Here is a 19618-nt window from a genome sequence, read left to right as displayed (position 1 = left end):
AAAGTTATTTCTGAATAGAAGCGCTGTCCCTGGCTGTAATTAGTCACATGGGCTTAGTTCCCAGGAAATGTTTCTTTTGCTGGGCTGAAAGTGTGTGAATTTTCATATTTTTTAAGTTACCTTAAAATTGCATCTCTGCTTCCCCACCTGCCCCCTTCTAAAATTTAAGAAATCTGAAGTTTAGTTTACAGTTCTCCTTAGGCTAGGGACCTGCCAAAAAAGGACACACGTTCATGCCCTGCATACTCTCTCCCTTTCCATGCATCCTTCCAATCCCAGGCAGCACTTCTAATGACTTAGAATTAACTGCTTTCTAATTATGCACTGAGGCAGACACCATGATGTGGTATGGGTCTTTGCCAGCAAAAGGAAACACAGGAGATCTAAATGAGCAGGCTACCAGAGGGAATTGTGAGAGAGGCTTCTTGAAGTCATCAGCTTGCAAAGCAGAGACTTAACCCCTGTCTCATTGAATAATACAAACTTGGTCATACCAGCTGCACCCATTTTTCTTTCTTTTTATAGTCTGTAAGATACTTGTGATCTTGCCAGGTTCGGGGCTACCTCAGAAAATTTTGGTAGGTCTATGCTACATCAGCTTTCTCCCTTGACCTTGAGCTAAGTCTTCTTTTTACCTGTGACACAACTGACATGCTGGATCTCTGTAAGCTAGGACCAGAGAGCTCCGCTTCATTTTGAGGACCTATTATTTGTTATACGAGGAATGCCAAGTACCTTGGAATTTTAATTGCTAATATTTGAATCCGAGGAGGGAGGAGGGGATACCAAGGGAAAACTTGAGTTATTCTTAGAAGTACGATGCATTAAGCTAGAACAGTTCGGTTCACTTTTGGAGACCTTGGGAATGATGCTAGAGAAAGATTAGGCTGGTAATTTTGATCCTAAACTGGCCAAGTTTGTATCACGGTTTTACCAGTAATCAGGAGTGGGACTTTGGGGAAGTTACTCAAATTCCTCATGCCTTGGGTGCACCTGGGTGGCTCATTTGGCTAAACGTCTGCCTCTGGCTCAGGTCAGGATCCCATGGTCCTGAGATAGAGCCCCACTTCAGGTTCCCTGCTCAGCAGGGAGTCTGCTCCTCCCACCTCCAATTGTGCTCTCTCTTGCTCACACTCCCTCTCTCTCAAATAAATAAAATCTTTAAATTCCTCCTGCCTTAATTTCTTTGTTTCTAAGATCAGGATAGCCACCATGCAGGTATATTCTGGGAATTCAATGAGTTAATACATGTGAAGAGTTCAGGATGGTTCCTAGCACACAGTAAGTACTCAGTAAATGTTATTCCTTTTTAGAAGTGGAAACTTGCTGTAGGGTAGACTGAATGCTACCACCCCACCTTCCTGAATACTCTGCTGACTTTGCACAAATGTTAAACTAGTGTTTCTGAAACTTTAGAACCTTAGGTACATTATTTCCCTATCTCCATTGTCCCCCACGTACTAATAATAAATATACTATATTTGCTTGAGAAATTTTAAAGTGCCATTTAGTTAATTCTATTTTAGAAAGGAAATTATCTTCACCTTACACTATAAACTAGAATTTCTTCCCATAAGTAGAAAGTACTTATAAAAAATAATACATAACGGCTAAAAAATGTTTTGTGTGCTCAGAAAGTCACTTCATGTGCCTATGCTCACATTAAGTACTCTCCTCTTTGGGAGATGTGGCATTAGATGTTGTCAACATTTAAAGACTCATTGTGTCCTACATCCTCTTAGTCTTCACTTTGTGAAAACAATATATGTTTTTGTATTTTTAAAGACATAGTCATCTATGATGAGAAAAGTTCAAATTAAGTCAAATCTATTTGACTACCTAAATATTGAGATAACAGTAGGGAATACAAGCAGGACTTGGATTTTGAGTAGCTTATTAGTAACTCATTCATCTATTTGTTAAATAACTATTTTGTGCAGAGCAACCTTGAGGTGATAACAGAGAAATATGTCTACTGGTAAGCAGCTTGCCAAATATCCTGACACAGTTCCTTAGTCCTCTACAGGAACCGTTCTCAGAAGGGGTGATGTTGCATTAGCAGACATATAGTAGACCTGTGGCATTAAAATTTCATGCGGGGACATTAGGAAAAAATGTCTAAAAAATCTCCTTCAGTGGCCTATAGTGAAAGAAATGGTTAAGCAAAGTTTATATAGACCAAATAAGCATAGGACCACTGAAAGCAAAGCTTGAAATCTGAAACCTTCTAGCTTTGGAACTGGTAATAAACTTGTAAGAATTATCTCTTATCTTCTTGGGGTAACCACAGGGTGAGCCTAATCCTACATGGAAAAGTCCCCATATATTTAAAGATAACATTGAGGAAATAAGACCTCATTTTTAAAATATTGTGCTGAATGTTCCCTTTTTTTCACATTTTTTTTTTTTTTTAAGTAGGTCATGGTTTCACATCTTGGCATCTGGACCAATTTTGTGTCAGCAGATGACAAAGTAATATTTAATCAAGTGCCAAATGACTGATAGACAATATGAGTTCTCCCCCCAGTAGGAAGAAGGGGAGAGCAAATGGATTGGAAACATAGGGGAAATTCTATGTTGGAGGAGATGGGACTCGAACTGGGCTTTGAAGTTTTGGCTGAGAGAGAGTTAAGAAAGAACCTTCCAGGCTTGGAGGATGGAATTGGGGGTGGCGGGGCAGGAGGATGGGATTAAGTATATTCCTGGCATTAACCAGGTGTTTAATAAATATCTGTTGAGTGTGTGTTTGTGGAATAAGTGTTGATGGTGTATAGTGGCTCTAGAGCTACAGATTGCCTTGACACCGTCTGATCAGTGTGAATACCCATGCTTGGGAGACCTCTTCCTCTTGTCCTTAGATGATACTTTTTTTCTGTGTTTACTGCAGTTGAAGTTATTTCTTACACGATTATGTGCCAGTTAGAGAGGAGAATTTAATTTGCCCCTGTAAGATTCCCTCATGTTAAAAGATACTGCTTATTTAGATTGTCAGACGGTTTCATACTGCTTTAGAGATCACTCCTGTGCAGTGGGATAGCTAGTGGGCTGCCTGGAATCTTTGAGAAATAGTTCCAACTGCAAAAGTAAGTAAGCTCCTGTAGGCCACTGGAGATATTGAAAATGTCCGGAAAAGACATTGGAAGGTCAGCTCCTGTGGAGATGTAACTTGGGACCTTTCTGACCTTGATGTCCAAAGGCGTTAAACCAGCGTTTGAAGGGAAGATTAAATTCTAGCGGGTACTTTGGGCTTAGCTGGAGCTCAGGCTCTGCAGGAGCCACATGAAAAGGCAAGAAGACTCTTGGTGTGCTTTGGAAGCAGCTGCCTTCCCCCGCCAGCTGTTCACCTGCACAGACTGTTTTTTGTTCTTGGAGGGAGAACTAGGTTCTAACACCACCATCTGTCTGAGTATGTATTTCCCTCCGAATGGTCCATCTCGTCTATCCCAATACTGTCCATCTCTCACTTCATTCCTTTTTCTCTCCTGACTGCTCCATCCCATACACAGGCAGCCCCATGTTGGGTCTCCTGTTGTGTTTAAGCCTTTTTGTGACCTTGGGTGAGGGGTCCCTACTAGATATGGTCTAGTCTTTGTTTCAGTTTGGGTATAACCTTGTCAAAAGGCACTCTCTGCAGCAAGGCAGGATTTCCAGTGACCTTAAACAGCCTAGAGGATCCAGCTGCTTATTTGCCCCAATTCCTTTCAGCAGTAGCTGGCTACTTATTTGAGCTTACATCAAAGAAAGGAAGAGTCATAGAAATGGGTGTGAAAGTGATTTGGGGGCAGTTCTCTACTTGCTTGATTGCTAGTGCTTGAGATAAGGGAAATCCCCCCTTTATATGGTTATAGACAAGATTTAAAATACAATCCCCAAACCACCAACCATCCCCCACCACCCTACCCCATCCCTCCCCCACCACGAGTAATACCAGTATGCTAATACACACGAATGGGTAAAGAACTTCTCCCAGGTTCTTCCCAGGGAACAGAGGGCATGATGCATTGTATGCTGACTGCCACGGAGGGCGTGGCGAGGGTGGCAGGTAGGAAAGGAGAATCTGGCATAGTCAGATTCCCTTCTCGCTGTTTCCCCATGGCTGTGGCAATTGCATACTTCTCACGGAGTCCTTCTTCTTTTACCCTCTTGACAAGAGAAGGTAATAAATGATACATGTATGGATGATGCACACTGTGCTCTAAGGACAGCCAGAGCAACAAGGGAACAACTTCAGCTGCCCAAGTCTGAAAGAAACAGCATGTTAAATGCTCTTCCTGGGTTATTTTATTTCATCTTCACAACAGCCTTGCCAAGTAAGTACCAGTGTTCTGCTCTTTGACAGAGGAGGGGACTGAGTGTCACAGACATGAATTAGCTTGTTGAGATGACAGAGCTAGTGGGTGGAAGAGCCAGGCCTCAAACCAAGTCTGCCTGATTCTAGGCTCAGCTCGTACCTCTGCTCCATGCTGCCTCTCCCTTTGAAAGTATTGGACAGCATAGCTTTCCAAGTTCACCTTTCCTTTAGAAGGCACGTTTATCCTCTTTTGAGGGAGATGTAAATAAACATGGTCTTGAGTGACGTACAGGTCATAAGGAACTGTAAAGTGCTTCCTGGTTCTTTGGGGTATTTGTTCTTGGAACCCCTCTCAAGGGGAAGTTCATGCAGACCTTGGAGAGGCCCTCCTGGAAAGGAATCAGGGTCCTTTACCCACTGTTCCTGCTGGGGTGGAAGCAAGCGCAGATTTGCCAGAAATGTAAGTGAGTCATGATGAAAGTGAGCCCTCCAGCACTCAGGTAATCCACTCCAGGTAATGTCACGCAAAGACAGGCTATCTCCCTCAACCTAGCCTAAACTGCCAAATCATGAGTGTGTTAAGAAGTTATTGTGTAAGCCTCCCCCTTCCAAAAAAAACAATGAGTTTATATTTAAGAATTTAATAGAACTGATTCTCAAACCCACAGAAACTTGCTAAGCTTGATTAGCACAGTGTCTCAGCCTGTGACGCAGCAGCAGTCTTTGGAGGATTCAGGGTAGCAATTCATTTCCTAGCCACCAGTGATGCTTCTCCCATTTGCTGGCCCAGACAGACCCTATGCAGAAGAGAGGACTTTGGCCCCATTTTACAACCCACCTGTTTTTGGCCACGTGCCCTTCTCTCTATTGTTTGTGGCTCCAGTTTCTTAGAAGGACCTTCTCTTGATATATTTAAATAACTTGAACTCCACAAAAATTAACCAAGGAAACAAGCTTTCTCTTGAATTTCTAACTAAAAGGTTTCCAAAAATTTCAGCAACATAGCAGAATGAGCTTTTTATTGATGGCCTGTGTTTCCACAACAAAAATACAGAAATGATAGAAAAAAGAAAAAAATAAAAATCTTTTAAAATACAAAACCAATGTTAAACAAAAGAATTCAGTCTCTGGGGGCAAGGAATGAAGAGAGAATGTATGGTTAGATTGGTAAACAAGGGCTCTCACTTTGTAGATCCACAAGGGTTTTTAGCTTTAGATATGGACATGAAGAGTTGGGGCCAGGATTTTTAACTTCCTGAAGGGAAGGACAGGCAACCGGGTGATGGAGGTAAGCCTCCACATATAGCCCAAACCATGAGAAGAGGACTGGGAAAACTCCACTTCCTGGAGAAAATGGCAAGGAAGCTTGCTTCCTGTATATGGTCTTGAGTTGTGGGGTATTTGGAGACAGAAACTAGAAATAGACCAGCACCATTTGTGGATCTGAGTCCAAATTTGCACTCTTATTTATACTGCTGGAAACCCACGTTAAGAAATTAACAATAAAACTGGTCTCTGCAAAAGAGAACATGAAAACTTATTTTTCATGGTTATTTCCACAGTGCAAGTCAAATAATTCTTGCTGAAATTAAGTTCACAGTAAAAAATTTACCAACCAAGTGAGAAAACCACCACCAGATGGAAGATGAGTACATAGGCAGGTAGGCACATAGATAGAGAAATTGCATCGCATGAATTGGAAATGAGAAAATGAATATAATAGAAGTTAAATGATGATGTTTTAAAACATAAAAATTATATGTGCTGATCTAATAAATGAGGATAAGTGAAATAATAGAATATTAAAAAAAGAGCAGACAGATTTGAGAAAGACAATAAAATTTAGAAATGATATAATTATGATTGAAGTTAAAAGCTCATTAGATGAGGGGTGCCTGGGTGGTGCAGTCTTCAGGTTCCATGCCCAGCATGGACTCCACTTGAGATCCTCTCTCTTGCTCTTCCTCTGCCCCTTCTGCTTGTGTGCATGCTCTCTCACTCTCTCTCTGAAATAAGTAAATAAATCTTGAAAAAAAAATTTCATTAGATGAGTGAAGTGTCAGAAGAATTAGATTAAAACAAAAGTTAGTGGGGGCACCTGGGTGGCTCAGTAGGTTAAGCCTCTGCCTTCAGCTCAGGTCATGATCTCAGGGTTCTGGGATTGAGCCCTGCATTGGGCTCTCTGCTCAGTGGGGAGCCTGCTTCCTCATCTCTCTCTGCCTGCCAAATAAATAAATAAATAAATGATTTTTTTTAAAAAAGTGAATTTTAGGATGGCTCTAAGGAAAGCACCTTTAGTATATAACACAAGAGATGAATAGAGAAGAAATATAAATACTTTATAGCAGTATGTGATATAGGGGATAGTAATGAGGCCTTCTAATAGATGTCTAATATAAGAGTGCCTGAAGAAGAGAATGGAGGCCAAGGCTATGGTGGGTGAAAACTTTTCAAACTGGTTAAAGGCATATATCCTTAGGTTCATAAAGCAGCTAACCAGGCAGGCTAGTGTTGAAACTATTGAATATTGAAGAAAACTCTAAAAGGAACCAGAGATAGATGAGATAAATTTATCTCGTTTAAATGACAAATTATTGCTATAGGGATTGTTATTAGATTGACAATAGAGTTCTTATCAATAATAGATATCAAGAAACAGTGGAATCTTATCTTCAAATGGTTGAAATAAAAGGACTCGTAGCTTATAATTCTATACCCAGCTTTATTATCATTCAAAAGTGAGAACTAAGTTATTTTCAGGCAACACAAGACTAAGACATTTTACTACTCAGTGGTCCCATCTGAAAGTACTAATACATAGGCGCTTTATTAACAAGGATAATGAATCTAAAAGTGGAGAACAGAATTCAGAAAGCAGTACTGAAGGAGGAAATTGGCAAACATGTTCATAAATCTAAATAACTATTGAACATTTTAAAGAATAGGTACTATATTCGAGTGCAAAGCCAGGTGTGTGTGTGTGTGTGTGTGTGTGTGTGTGTGTGCATGTGTGTGTATGGAGAGGGAGAGATTTATTATAAGGAAAAGGCTCACATGATTTTAGAGGTTGAAAGTCCCAACAGCTACAGTGGGCAAGCTAGAGACTCAGAAGAGCCAGTGATATAGCTCCAGTCCAAAGGTCTACAGGCTTGAGATCCAGGAGGAGCCAATATTTTAGTCTGAGTCCAGAGGATATCCCAGATTGAAGGCAGTCAAGCAGGGAAACTAGTCTTCTACTCAGTGTTTAATGTTCTAGTCAGACCTTCATCTGATTACATGAGACCCATTTGTGAGGGCCATCTATCTTACTCCAATTCATATGTGAATCTTATCCAGAAGCACCCTCACAGATGTATCCAGAACAATGTTTGGTCAAAAGTTTGGGTACCTTGTGGCCCAGCCCAGTTGACATAAAATTAACCATCATAGAAACTAAGAAATTATGTTTACAAACAGGGTGGTTGGACAAAAATAATAGACAGAATAACATGGAGGCTGATGGGAAAGAGGGGGTTTCCTGATTAGAGGGAGGGCATTCTAAATTTCTTGGGTAGCTTGCCCTTGAACAACATGGGTTTAAACTGCATGGATCCACTTACATGTGGATTTTTTTTATACATACACATACAGCACAGTACTATTTTTATAAACACAGGACAGTATTTTCTCTTCCTTATGATTTTCTTAATAACATTTTCTTTTCCTTAGCTTTATTATAAGAATATAGTATATAATAACATATAACATATAAAATATGTGTTAATTGACTGTTTATGTTATCAATAAGGCTTCCTGTCAACAGAAGGCTGTTAGTGGCTAAATTTTAGGAAGTCAAAATTTATATGTGGTATTGTTGACCACCCAGGGGATTGGTGCCCCTAACCCCCCATGTTATAAAGGGTCAACTGTGCTCAGAGTTACAAAGGAGATATGATTAGATTGGATATGGGTTCATTTAAAATTAATTAAAAATTAATAAGAATACAGAAGATTTGAGGCACCTGGGTGGCTCTGTCGATTGGGCATCCAACTCTTGATTTTGGCTCAGGTCATGAGATCAAGCCCAATGTCAGGCTCCATGCTCAGTGGGGCATCTGCTTGAGAATCTCCCTTTTCCTCTACCCCTTCCCTCCCTCTCTCTCTCTTGCTTTCTTTCTCTCTGTCAAATAAATAAATCTTTAAAAAAAAGAAAATAGAATATTTTAATAATCCAATTAAAAATCTTAATCTAATAGACGTACCTGAATCCCATACCTCAAAAATAGGAGATTTAGTACTTTTAAGACATGTAAAATATTTATAAAAGTTGATTGCATATGAACACACCAATGAAAGTCAAATAGATACCCTCAAATTAATATAAGCATCACACACTTTGACCAATATGATCAAATTAAAAATTTGAAATAAGTTTTTAAATAATTTATGGATCAAAGATTAAATCATAATGGAAACTATAAAATATTTATAAGTAAATGAGAACACTTGTGGCATATAGCTAAAGCAGAATTTAGAGGAAAAATTATAGCCTTGAAAAGTATATGTTGAAATAAACGATTGAAAATTTAAGTAATAAAGATAGGAAGTTTATAAAAGAATAATACAACAAACTCGAAGTGGAAAACCAGAAATGATGACAAAAGGATAAATTAAATGAAATTGGAAGGAACGAAGCAGTAGAGAAAAACAAAACCAAAATTTAATTCCTTAAAAATACTAGTAAAATGAACCAACCTCTAGCAAGACTGATTTAAAAAGTTTACACAAATTAATATTAGACTATCTAAAGTAAATTTAATTGAAGATACAGACATTAAGTTAGAGTGGCAGGGGCATGGATTTTATTACTTTAGGCTCTTGAAATATTTCACAGAAAGCAGATCGTAATCATAGGCATTATGCTTAGGTCTGGGCATTGCCTATTGCCTCTCCTCCATAACATGCTTTAACAGGGACCAGTTCTCCCCATCCTTGTGCACGCAGCTCCAAGTGACTGGTGCATTCCTGCTTGGTAGAAAGTTGACATTCCAACAGTTGAAGCAGTGCAAGAGTTACGTAAACCCTGAAATCAAAAGGATGGAATGCCTCTAGCAAAGGTTAGGGAGAATAAGTCTCCTCTCCACATATGGTCAAAAAAGATGGATGCAAGTTGGCTATAGGTAGTAGCTGGCGAAGAGACATCTTACTTATGAAAGATACCAGCTTTCTTGAGCCCTCCTTATTCCTAGCCATCCCAAGATTGTCCAGCTATCTTTCCTTACCTGGTTGATACTGTTCATCCCTTTGGCAGCTTTTAGCTTCAGAATATGTGTGTAAAATTAAGTTTGCACTCTGGCTTGATCTGAGACACAGAATACTTTTGTGAAGCTGAAGTCCTAAAATCCACAAACAGAGGCTTGCACATCCTAGGTCTGTAGCCAAGGCCACAAATCCCTATTTATTATCATTTTTTTGCTCTAAAAAATGGCAGGTTGCAAGAAAGGAAAAATATTTTGTTGAGTTTAAAAATGAATGTGGATTCAATATATAGTTTTTACTCTTCTGTTTTAAGTGATTGACTTGTTCTCACAAGCTTCTCTGATTTGAATAGTGTTCTATTCAATATATTCAGATTATTTTTTTTAAAGGTGTGTTGGCTATGATTCTTAATTCTGAAACACAGTATTCAAAAATTTATATTGTGAGGAAAATTAAGATGTCATTCGTTTCTTTCTTCTGTAATATTTCTTTTTCTTTCCTCACAAAATAAGAGATCTCATCTTCCTACGTTCTAGAGTATTGTCCTTCCTCTATTTTAAAAAGAGCCTTTGGGTTGGGGGCACGTGGGTAATTCTCAGTAAGTTGAGCATCTGCCTTCAGCTCAGGTCATGATCTCAGGGTCCTGGGATCAAGCCCAATGCATCAGGCTCTCTGCTCAATGGGGAGTCTTCTCCCTCTGTGCTCTCTCTCTTTCTCTTTCAAATAAAATAAAATCATAAAAAAAAATAAAATAAACAAAGAGCCTCTGGGAGTGCCTGGCTGGCTCAGTCAGCAGAGTGAGCAACTCTTGATCTCAGGGTCATGAATTTGATCCCCACACTGGGTTTAGAGAGTACTTAAAATCTTAAAAAAAAAAAAAAAAAAAGCCTTTGATCTGTGATTTGCAGTGAGTTATCTTATAGTTTGGTTCTTACTATTACTTAAACTTTAACAAAATCAACAACAAAATAGCCATTGTAGCTGTTTTCTGTAGAGATTCACACAAGAACCATTATAGGTAGTCAGCTCAGATAATATTGTCATTTTCTACAGAAGAAGGTAGTGAATCTGAGAGGTGCCATCTTCCATAAATTTGCCCTGGTTGCAAAGTTGATTGTAGACCTAGGCTTGGAAAGTATTTCTCTCACAATGATGTTCTTTTTGGGATCCCAGATATGGCTTCCACACTAGCAGAACCAACACATGGTTACAAACAGCTAAGTACCTAAGTGTGGCTATACTCATGCAGAATAGGAAATAATTAAAGAATAGGAAATAATTTATTTCTAATAATTTACTTTAATTATTTCCTATTAAATAATAATTTAATATTATTAAATAATAATTTAATAGGAAATAATTAAAGTAAGTATACTGCATTTTTTTCTTTGTGGATTCAGTACTGTGCTTAAGTGAAAAAGATGTGATTTCCCTATTTCTTTACACGGTATTTACTAACATTTATCTGTCAGTGATCTTATGGTACTGAACTTGATTAAAGAACATAATAATCTTAAAAAAAAAAAATCACCTCAACATGAATGAAGTTGATCCGTGTCTGTGTTCATTCCGTTAACTAGGTAATTATCCAATATGTACTTTAGTTTGTATTTGTGTGGATAAACCTTAAGCCATTTTGCTGAATGTTTGAGAATGATTCTCTTGGAGGACTTGGAAGAATTGAATCCTAGGCAGGACTAAACTTAGCTTTAATTGAGAGACTTGTCTTCCTCCCGTGCAAAGGAAGAGGAGTTCTGGTCACCGTGGCTTCCACATGCTTACAGAACACAGCAAGGCTAGAATCTCTTGCCTCCTTGTGCTAAGTGTGTGATCTGATACAGCATTCTTCATTAGATATCTCCCCTAACCTCTGCTTCTATAGGTTTTCCTGGGGTAAGATCTATTTAATTTACAATGGGCTACGAGGAAGCATATTTGGGGACAAAAATTCATATATAAATAATTTTTTTTTCTTGCTTAAGATTCCCTCACTGGTTAATCAACTTTACCTACTCTCCTTATCTGTGAAATGGATGCAGCTTTTTATGGCAGTTGATAAGAATTATTTTAGAAAGGTTTAGAATTCAGAGATGCTTTTTTGGCTAAAAGTTATTTTTATCAATGTCATTGAAGTTTGACCTGCTTTCACTAAGCTCTCCAGATACATATGCTTGGTTATAAAATACTTAAATGCACAAGGTAAATACCTCTTTTCTGATTGTTCTTGCAGTGTATTTTTTCCCCAAGCAGGCTTTTCCGAAGCTAATTTATCTGCAAAGAGACATATGCTTTAGGTCTGTACTTGTTAATTTACCTTGGAAAAATTAGGTCATCTTCAAAGCTGGCAGTGTGGCTTATAAACTTGGCAAATGGTCTAATTAAAAGCTTCTCTTAGATTAAAAAAAAGGAAAAAATTATTAGTATCGGTAATGTTTTCCTTTTCGTGGTTTGTGTACATCTAGGTATATGTCACTCCTCTTGTTGCCCTAAAAGTATGTTGACTGTTAACAGTTCATCTCTTCTCTTCTACAGCTTCCAAGTCTGTTATAAACAGTATGCTACGGGACCCTTCTCAGATTCCAGATGGAGTTCTAGCAAATCAGGTCTATCAGGTATTAATCACAACTGTCTATTTTCAGTGGCAGTGCTATCTGCCTAGCAGAGTAAAGGATTTTAAACCTCATTTAATTACTGTCATCATAAACTATCACTGAGGTCAGGGTGCACCATAAATGGCAATGCAATATTTGCGAGAAGAGCATTTCACTTTTTAATAGCTTGCTTTTATAGTGAATCAAAAGCATGTGATTTTTGTTTTCTGTGATTAAATCTTAACAGCCTTTTGATAGCTTTTTGTTTTTGTTTTTGTTTTCTAAAGAAAAGTAATTACTGCTTTTAGGACAGTAGTTTACAGGAGCTGTTTTGTAGTCACCCCCGACCCCTTCTCTGTTTTGTCTGCAGTGTATCGTGAACGACTGCTGTTATGGACCACTAGTGGACTGCATCAAACAGTATCCTTTCCCATAAAATTTTAGGTGCACAATTGACGAGCTCAGACTCAGTGGAGAAAATGTGTCTAGCTTTAACCTGACATAAAGTTCTGCTTCACAAAACACATTTCATACTCTCCTACTTTACATTCAGTCAGCTGGAGGGTCACTGCAGACCATCCTTTCCTTCAGCTTAAGGAAAATCAGATGGGCCACGGGAGGCTGTCGGCTTGGCTGTTCTGTGCACAGGCTTAGCTCAAACTGCCGGAGTTTCAGAGAGTTTAAAGGTACAGAGTCATTGGGCACATAACTTACTGTCTGCGAGTGTAGCTCACCAATTCAATGAACATTTTAAAAAAAAGAGAGAGAGAGAGAGAGAGAAATCTGTATTTAAAATGAGACAAATTCAGTTAGGTTTCCTAGAATAAATTTAGAGCCTGGAGTTCAAGGATGATGTGATTAAAATGCCACGCAGACCATCGCATCAGAAAGGGCAGTAGATTCTTGTTGCTTAAGTGCTGATTACAATCCACACTGCCATTTAGATCCCTAATAAACAATTTTAGAGAAACCAAGCTAATTTTTCCCTCTGGACTGAACTTAAGGCTATGAAAACAGATGTCCAGTCATTCTTCATTAAAGACATTGAGATTACCAAAGAGTTAATGCTTCTTTCTTGAAACAGGATTTGAGCAGTCACTACTTTATGAAGGAGGATGTACTTCATTCATACATTTAGTAGTATTGTGGCAATACTAAGAAATTTGATAATCCTGGGTGAAAAATGCTATTTAAAGGGCCAATAACTATTAATTTTTTTAATGAAAATTATCTTCCACCTGAGTCCACGAGTCTTGCACTTCTTAATACTGTAACAGCCTTCCCGATAGAGGTTTTGTGAGTGTGGGTAGCACTGTGACCCATTTCAGACTCAGGGCTACCAATCTGGAAGCTTTCTGTTGAAAGCCTTTTTTGCTGAAAGTCCTGTGTGTGTGTGTGTGTGTGTATGTATGTGTTTATCCCACCTTGTTTTCACAAAGACTTAGAGTCTGTGAAATTTTTGTAAGGAAACTCACTCATTTTCTTTTTTATAAAGTTAACCTTTGAAAAAATAATCTCTTTACAGAGCCCTCTTAAAAGAATATTCACTACCTAAGTTAAAGCCCTTTACATATTTATCCTTCAAGTCTGTTCCCCCCAATGTAGTTTAAATTAATAAAATCATAGCACTGTCATAAGCTTGCCTTTTTATTAAACCAAATTGAAACCATGCTTCTATTTTCAGTATAAAATTAATGATAGCGCTAGAAATTGTAGGAGTGCCAACCTCATGTTGCTACAGTGATAAAGTTTAGCACATTTGTATAACAACTAACACCATCTCAGAGTATCTGGGGCGGAATTACATGTTAATTTTAAAGCACATAAAATAGTTAAAAATCAATTTAAAGTTAAGGTTTTAAAAGCATAATGTCTTTTGAAGGATTGCATATTGATTTTAAATATAACTATCTAATTATATATGCATGGACTAAAGTATGAAGTCAACTGCTTTGTAAATGCCAGGAGGCTATTTTTCAGTAATAGTTGAGATGCTTACGGGAAACTAGATCGCTGTATTGCTGGCTAAGAAAATGGCTTGTGAGGTTATTTACAAGTTTTGCCCCATGGTCACTGCCATACATCAATAATAGGTATTATTATAGACAAAGTCTAAGTGTTTTCTGCTTACAGAGCATTATAAATTCTGTTCAGAGTATTTTCTTTACATTTTTGCCATCATTCATTTTCCTTTTTTGGCTGTGTTATTGCCGGTAGAATTTAATGTAGTACATGATTTCAATTGATAAAGATAATGATGTATGTCTATAAATTGCATTCACTGACTAGATTATAATTTTGCAGTTCCATTATGCCTATTGCCAGTAAAATTACTGTTTTTATAAGCTTTGTGTTCCAAACCTTGTATTTTATATATGTTTATATCCAGCAAAGAATAATCAAGAAGTATGTCTTTCCCAAATTTCAAATTGGTGATTGCTTTTACCATGCAGAATAAAACAAGCTGGGAAATTTATAGAGAACCAATTTTATTTTTGCATTGAGGTAGTAGTAGTTTCATATAATGTAAATATACTTGCATAGATGTTTTCTAGATGGATCCACAGGAATTACTTTATTTCACACTGAATAAAAATTAGTAGTTTTCCATGTGAGTGAAAATGCTATTTGTGTGTTATTCTGATAATTTAGTAATGTTTACATTGCTTACTGTCGGTAAATTACATCATTTTGTAAGAAAGAAAGTACACATTTAGTAAATAGAATAGGTGCAAAAATCTTTTTACTCCATTATGAAAATGTTACATGTAGACATTTGTGTAAGTAGAATAAAAGAAATTGGTCATTTACAAATAAGACACCATGGAAAGCACAGTAGCTAAGCGTATATAAATTGTCATTGTGCTTTCTTTTTCTTTTGGTGTCTACAACATTTTTTCCTGCATAGCCATGTTCATCCACACCCCTCCTTCCACAAATAGAGTCACTGACACAAAAGGTGTGAGAAAGCAGCCACCTCAACTTTCCCAAGTGTGACTCTAGGACACAGCTATTACACAAAGACCTAAACAGAGTAGCAAGGAGAGATAATGATGCAGGAAGCTTAAAATGCTGTGGGTTTCATTTCTGTACCATCAGTAACCTCAGTTTCATGATTCAACATTTTAGATGTAAATAATTTACAACAATAAAAGTGAGAGCACATTTATGTGGATTAGAAGTAAATAATTTAGTTCTAACATGTGGGTTGCCCCTAATAATGAGAGACCGTTGAGACGTATTCATCACATGTCTTCAGTGGACTCTACAAATGTATGAAATTTTGTGATTTGAAAATTTTTGTTCCTTATTCTGTTTCCAATTAGAAATTAAATAATCACAGCCATGTGCATGGTGAGGGCAGGAGACAACAGAAGGAAAAATTACAATGATGAAGACGTGGGGCTCATTTTGACAGTGGACATGAGTGGCCACATCTCTCAAATTATGATTTAAATGGTACTCACCTGTATGATAAAGGGCAGATAGTGCTCTAGGAATTTTTTAAACAAATAATGCATACCTTTTGTTTTATTTAAATTGCCCTCTTGGAATGCATGATCAGAATTAGAGTCTCTGGTAAGCTGAGGAGTTACACGACCAGGTTGACATTATACAATGAGGAATCAGATAAATAATATCAAATGCTTTTGACAGAATCGAGTACCAGCATAGGATAATGCTCTTTTCAAACTTTGTGCAGTCTCATCCTTTTAGAAAATAGAGCAGAATTCCCAGTCCTATTCCTGATGTAATTATTTACCAGCCATGGGACCTTCAGCAAGTTCCTTAGCCTTCTTGAACCTTGCTTTCTGTGATTATAAAATTGGACTAATAATAGTACCTTTTCATGTGGTGGTGGTAAAGATTAAATAAGATGGCACCCCATGTGGAAATGCAAATCAAAACTACAATGAGGTGTCATTTCACATCTGTCAGAATGGCTAAAATCCACAACACAAGAAATAGGTATTGTCGAGGATGTGGAGAAAAAGGAACCCTCTTGCCCCGTTGGGGGAATGAAACTGTTGCAGTGGAAGACAGTATGGAGGTTTCTCAAAAAGTTAAAAATAGGACCACCCTATGGTCCAGTGTTCACACTACTAAGTCTTTAACCCCCAAAATACAAAAACACTAATTCAAAGGGATACTTACACCCCTATATTTATGTAGCATTATTTACAATAGCCAAGATATGGAAATAGCCCAAGTGTCTGTTGATAGATAGAGGAATAGATGGAGGAATAAGATGTAGTATATGTACACACACATACACACACACAATGGAATAGTATTCAGCCATAAAAAGAATGAAATATTGCCATTTACAATGATATGGATGGATCTAGAGCGTATAATGCTAAGTGAAATAAGCCAGTCAGAGACAAATACCATATTTCATTCATATATGAAATTTAAGAAACAAAAGAGCAAAGGGGAAAAAAAGAGAGACAAACCAAGAAACAAGACTCTTGACTATAGAGAACAAACTGATGGCTACCAGAAGGGAGGGAGGTAGGTGGAAGGATGGGTGAAAGAGGTGATGGGGATCGTGGAGTGCACTGGGTGATGACCACTGGGTGATGTATGCAAGTGTTGAATCACCATATTGTACACCTGAACCTAATATATCAGTAAGTATTTTAACTATACTGGGATGACAATTTTTTAAAAAATTAAAAAAGAAATGATAGGCTGGGATGGTAGCAGAGAAGTAGTAAAAATTTGGGGACTGTTGCATTTAGTTGTAAGTTGATACCAAGAGTTGCGCATGTACTGAAAGGAGTGTGGGAGCAAAGTAGGCATCGAGGACTCCTGCGTTCTGGCTTGAACAGCATGAGTTGTCAGTAACTAAGTCGGTAATGAAACAAATGGCATATGCATGTCTGAGCAGCAGAATGTAATGAATCTTTGAAACTATAGCAATAAAATAACCAAAGTTTATTGAGGAATTACAAAAAAAAAAAATTAAACCCCAGGTGTTTAACACCAAGGCTTAGTGTTACAGTATTTAAGAAATATTAGCTAGTAGCAATTATTATTATTAATTATTAAATTTATTTAATAAATAAATTATTAAAATTATTTTTGCATAATTAAATTTAGTACTTTTCAGGAAGTTGTATGGAGGTCATACAAAAGGCTTTGTTGTGTTCCAATCCTTTGCTTGGCACATTTGAACCATATGACTGTGTATGCATTCCTTTCTAAGCCTTGGTTTCCTCATCTGTAAAATAAGGATGATAATAACTAAGGAGGAAATAACATACATAAAGTACTAAACCCAGTACATAACTCATAGTAATCATGCCAAGACTTTACGTGTGCCTGTACATATCTATTTCTACCCATAAGACAATGTGTGTGCACGAGGAAGACTTGAAGCATCCTCTGCACCCACGCGTCCAACACACAGTTCTTTGCAACATGCAATATTTTCCTGCAGGGTGCCTGGAATTCTCAGCAAGTCAGCTATTTGGCTTCCCACATAAACAGAGCATCACCAACCGAAGGCTGAAAGTGGGATGGAATCTAGAAATGCTGGCTCTGGAATAAGTATGGATTCTTAGACGATTTAAAGAACTCTGTAAGACTGGAAACTCCTTTAAGGCAAAGCCTGGCTGGTATTCTTTGCTGCTCTTAGTTAGTGCTTAATAAATGTACTAGTTGAATGGAGGGATTTTAACATAGTACAAAGGATGTTTAAAATGACTCCCCCTCCTTTCAAAAGAATATAAGGTACACATCCCTTTACAAATCTTTAGTTGCCCAAATGCTTGTAAACATTACAGAAATAAGAAGATTCCAGTGAATCATTTAAATGAGGGCATGCATGAAATCTCATTCCTCAGAGATGTGGGCTAATGGTGGAAATAGTTGCTATGATTACTCTATTTTCCATTCCATCTCAAAGTAGAGACCTGGTATTAGCGTATTTTTAATTTATAATTCCACCTGTGTTACCCTCCTTAACTAAAACTTCTCAGTGCCATTGGCCATGAACATGAAGTCCTGCTAAGAGACATGCTTCTGGAGAAAAACCTGTCCTTCCTAGGTAAATATCACATCCTTCTCGCTTGTAATATCTCCATGAGTGCTTAAATATATATTTTTAAAAATCTTCCACTCACAGTTATTATGTACTAAAGGAAGAGTGAACAATGATTGATGCCGTGCATGTTATCTTATATTGATTTAGAACTGAGCAGGAACTCAGTTACCTAATCCCTATATATACAGCACATGCACAGGCTTGCAATTAATATTTTATAGAATAAGTGGCTGAAAAAATGCTTTAATATCTGTGGCAGTATTACTTTTGGTGTCATGAGAAATTAGCCATAATCTAAGCCTTATGAGAAAGAAACAAAAGAAATATTGTCTATAAAATGCTTTACATGTTAAAAAGAATAGTTAGAAAAATTCATGTTGGATATATTTTCTCACATATGGAATCAGAGTACTTTTACTTGAAAGTCAAATATTAAGCTTTTATTATTTTTATGCGAGACATTAGTTGTCATTATAGATGTAGTGTGATTTTTAAAAATCTCACATGTATACATGGACATGTGTTTTTGTGTGTGTGCCAATATGGAATCTTGTTACAGATTATTATTTCTTTCAACATCTAAAGCATTAAAATTAAGCCTTGAAGGGCATACATGTGATAACTGATCACAGAAACCATAAAGCAGTCTACAGTGAATTAATTCCTCTTCTCCATTGTGATGTGATAATTTTAAAGGTTGTATATAAACCTAAATGTGCATTGTACACATCTGTGATATGTAGATATTTAAGTCTGCATAGTGTGTTTTTTAGGTTGAAAAAAATCACAGAATATTGGTTTACACGCTTTTATTACAGGACAAAGATTTGGCCAAGAAAAGTCCATTGGATGGTCTTACATCAAGTTGGGTTGGGGGGGATGTTGAAGACAGGCCTGCAAAAAGTCTAAGTCTTAGTATTTAATATTTTCATTAATGAGCTGGAGAATGGAATTGAAGGTGTTATTGTTGTTGATAATTTTGAAATGGGAGATCTCATATTCTCTAGCAGGGGCTAAAGAAAGTTGATTTAGGAAAATGGCCTCAAATTAGTGAATTACACTTCAGTATGTAAAAGTAGCAAGTTTTTCATGTACGGGAAGAGGAGCCAAAGGCCTACATATGATCTAAACTGAGTTCCAGGTTCTTGACTCCCTTAATTCTGGGAACTGTTAGACTGAATTGACCATGGCTTGCAAAGACATTGCAGAAACATGGCCAGAGTCATTAACACTTGCATAAAAGTTCAGAAAGGGGACTTCCTATTCATGGGTCCCATCTAGTTCTCTGTGTTATCGGGTCTAGAGATAACTATTTTATTGAAGTAAATAATAACTATTTTATTAAAGTATAACCCAAAGGTGATACTTAACTGATCTTTAAATGAGTTATAGGATGTTTAGCTGACTCCATGTTGTTAAGCATTTTCTTATCAGCATACAAAGAAG

The 19618-nt window shown here is 37.3% G+C and overlaps 1 protein-coding gene across 6 annotated transcripts in view; it reads left to right on the top strand.

Annotated features, from left to right (window-relative positions):
• The window catches only part of CDIN1 (CDAN1 interacting nuclease 1), a 237204-nt gene that overhangs the window by 78801 nt on the left and 138785 nt on the right, over window positions 1-19618 (top strand). For all 6 annotated transcript variants that reach the window (XM_082735658.1, XM_082735654.1, XM_082735657.1 and 3 more), the window contains 3 exons: window positions 12062-12141; window positions 12491-12540; window positions 18108-18175. In XM_082735658.1, the coding sequence (XP_082591784.1) occupies window positions 12062-12141; window positions 12491-12540; window positions 18108-18175 (198 nt within the window). The remainder of the gene's footprint in view (window positions 1-12061; window positions 12142-12490; window positions 12541-18107; window positions 18176-19618) is intronic.

Source organism: Mustela nivalis (genome assembly GCF_964662115.1).
Source record: "Mustela nivalis genome assembly, chromosome: 6".
Classification (NCBI taxonomy): Eukaryota; Metazoa; Chordata; class Mammalia; order Carnivora; family Mustelidae; genus Mustela; species Mustela nivalis.
Note: the sequence above shows the minus strand (reverse complement) of the source record. Positions and strands in the feature narration are given on the sequence as shown.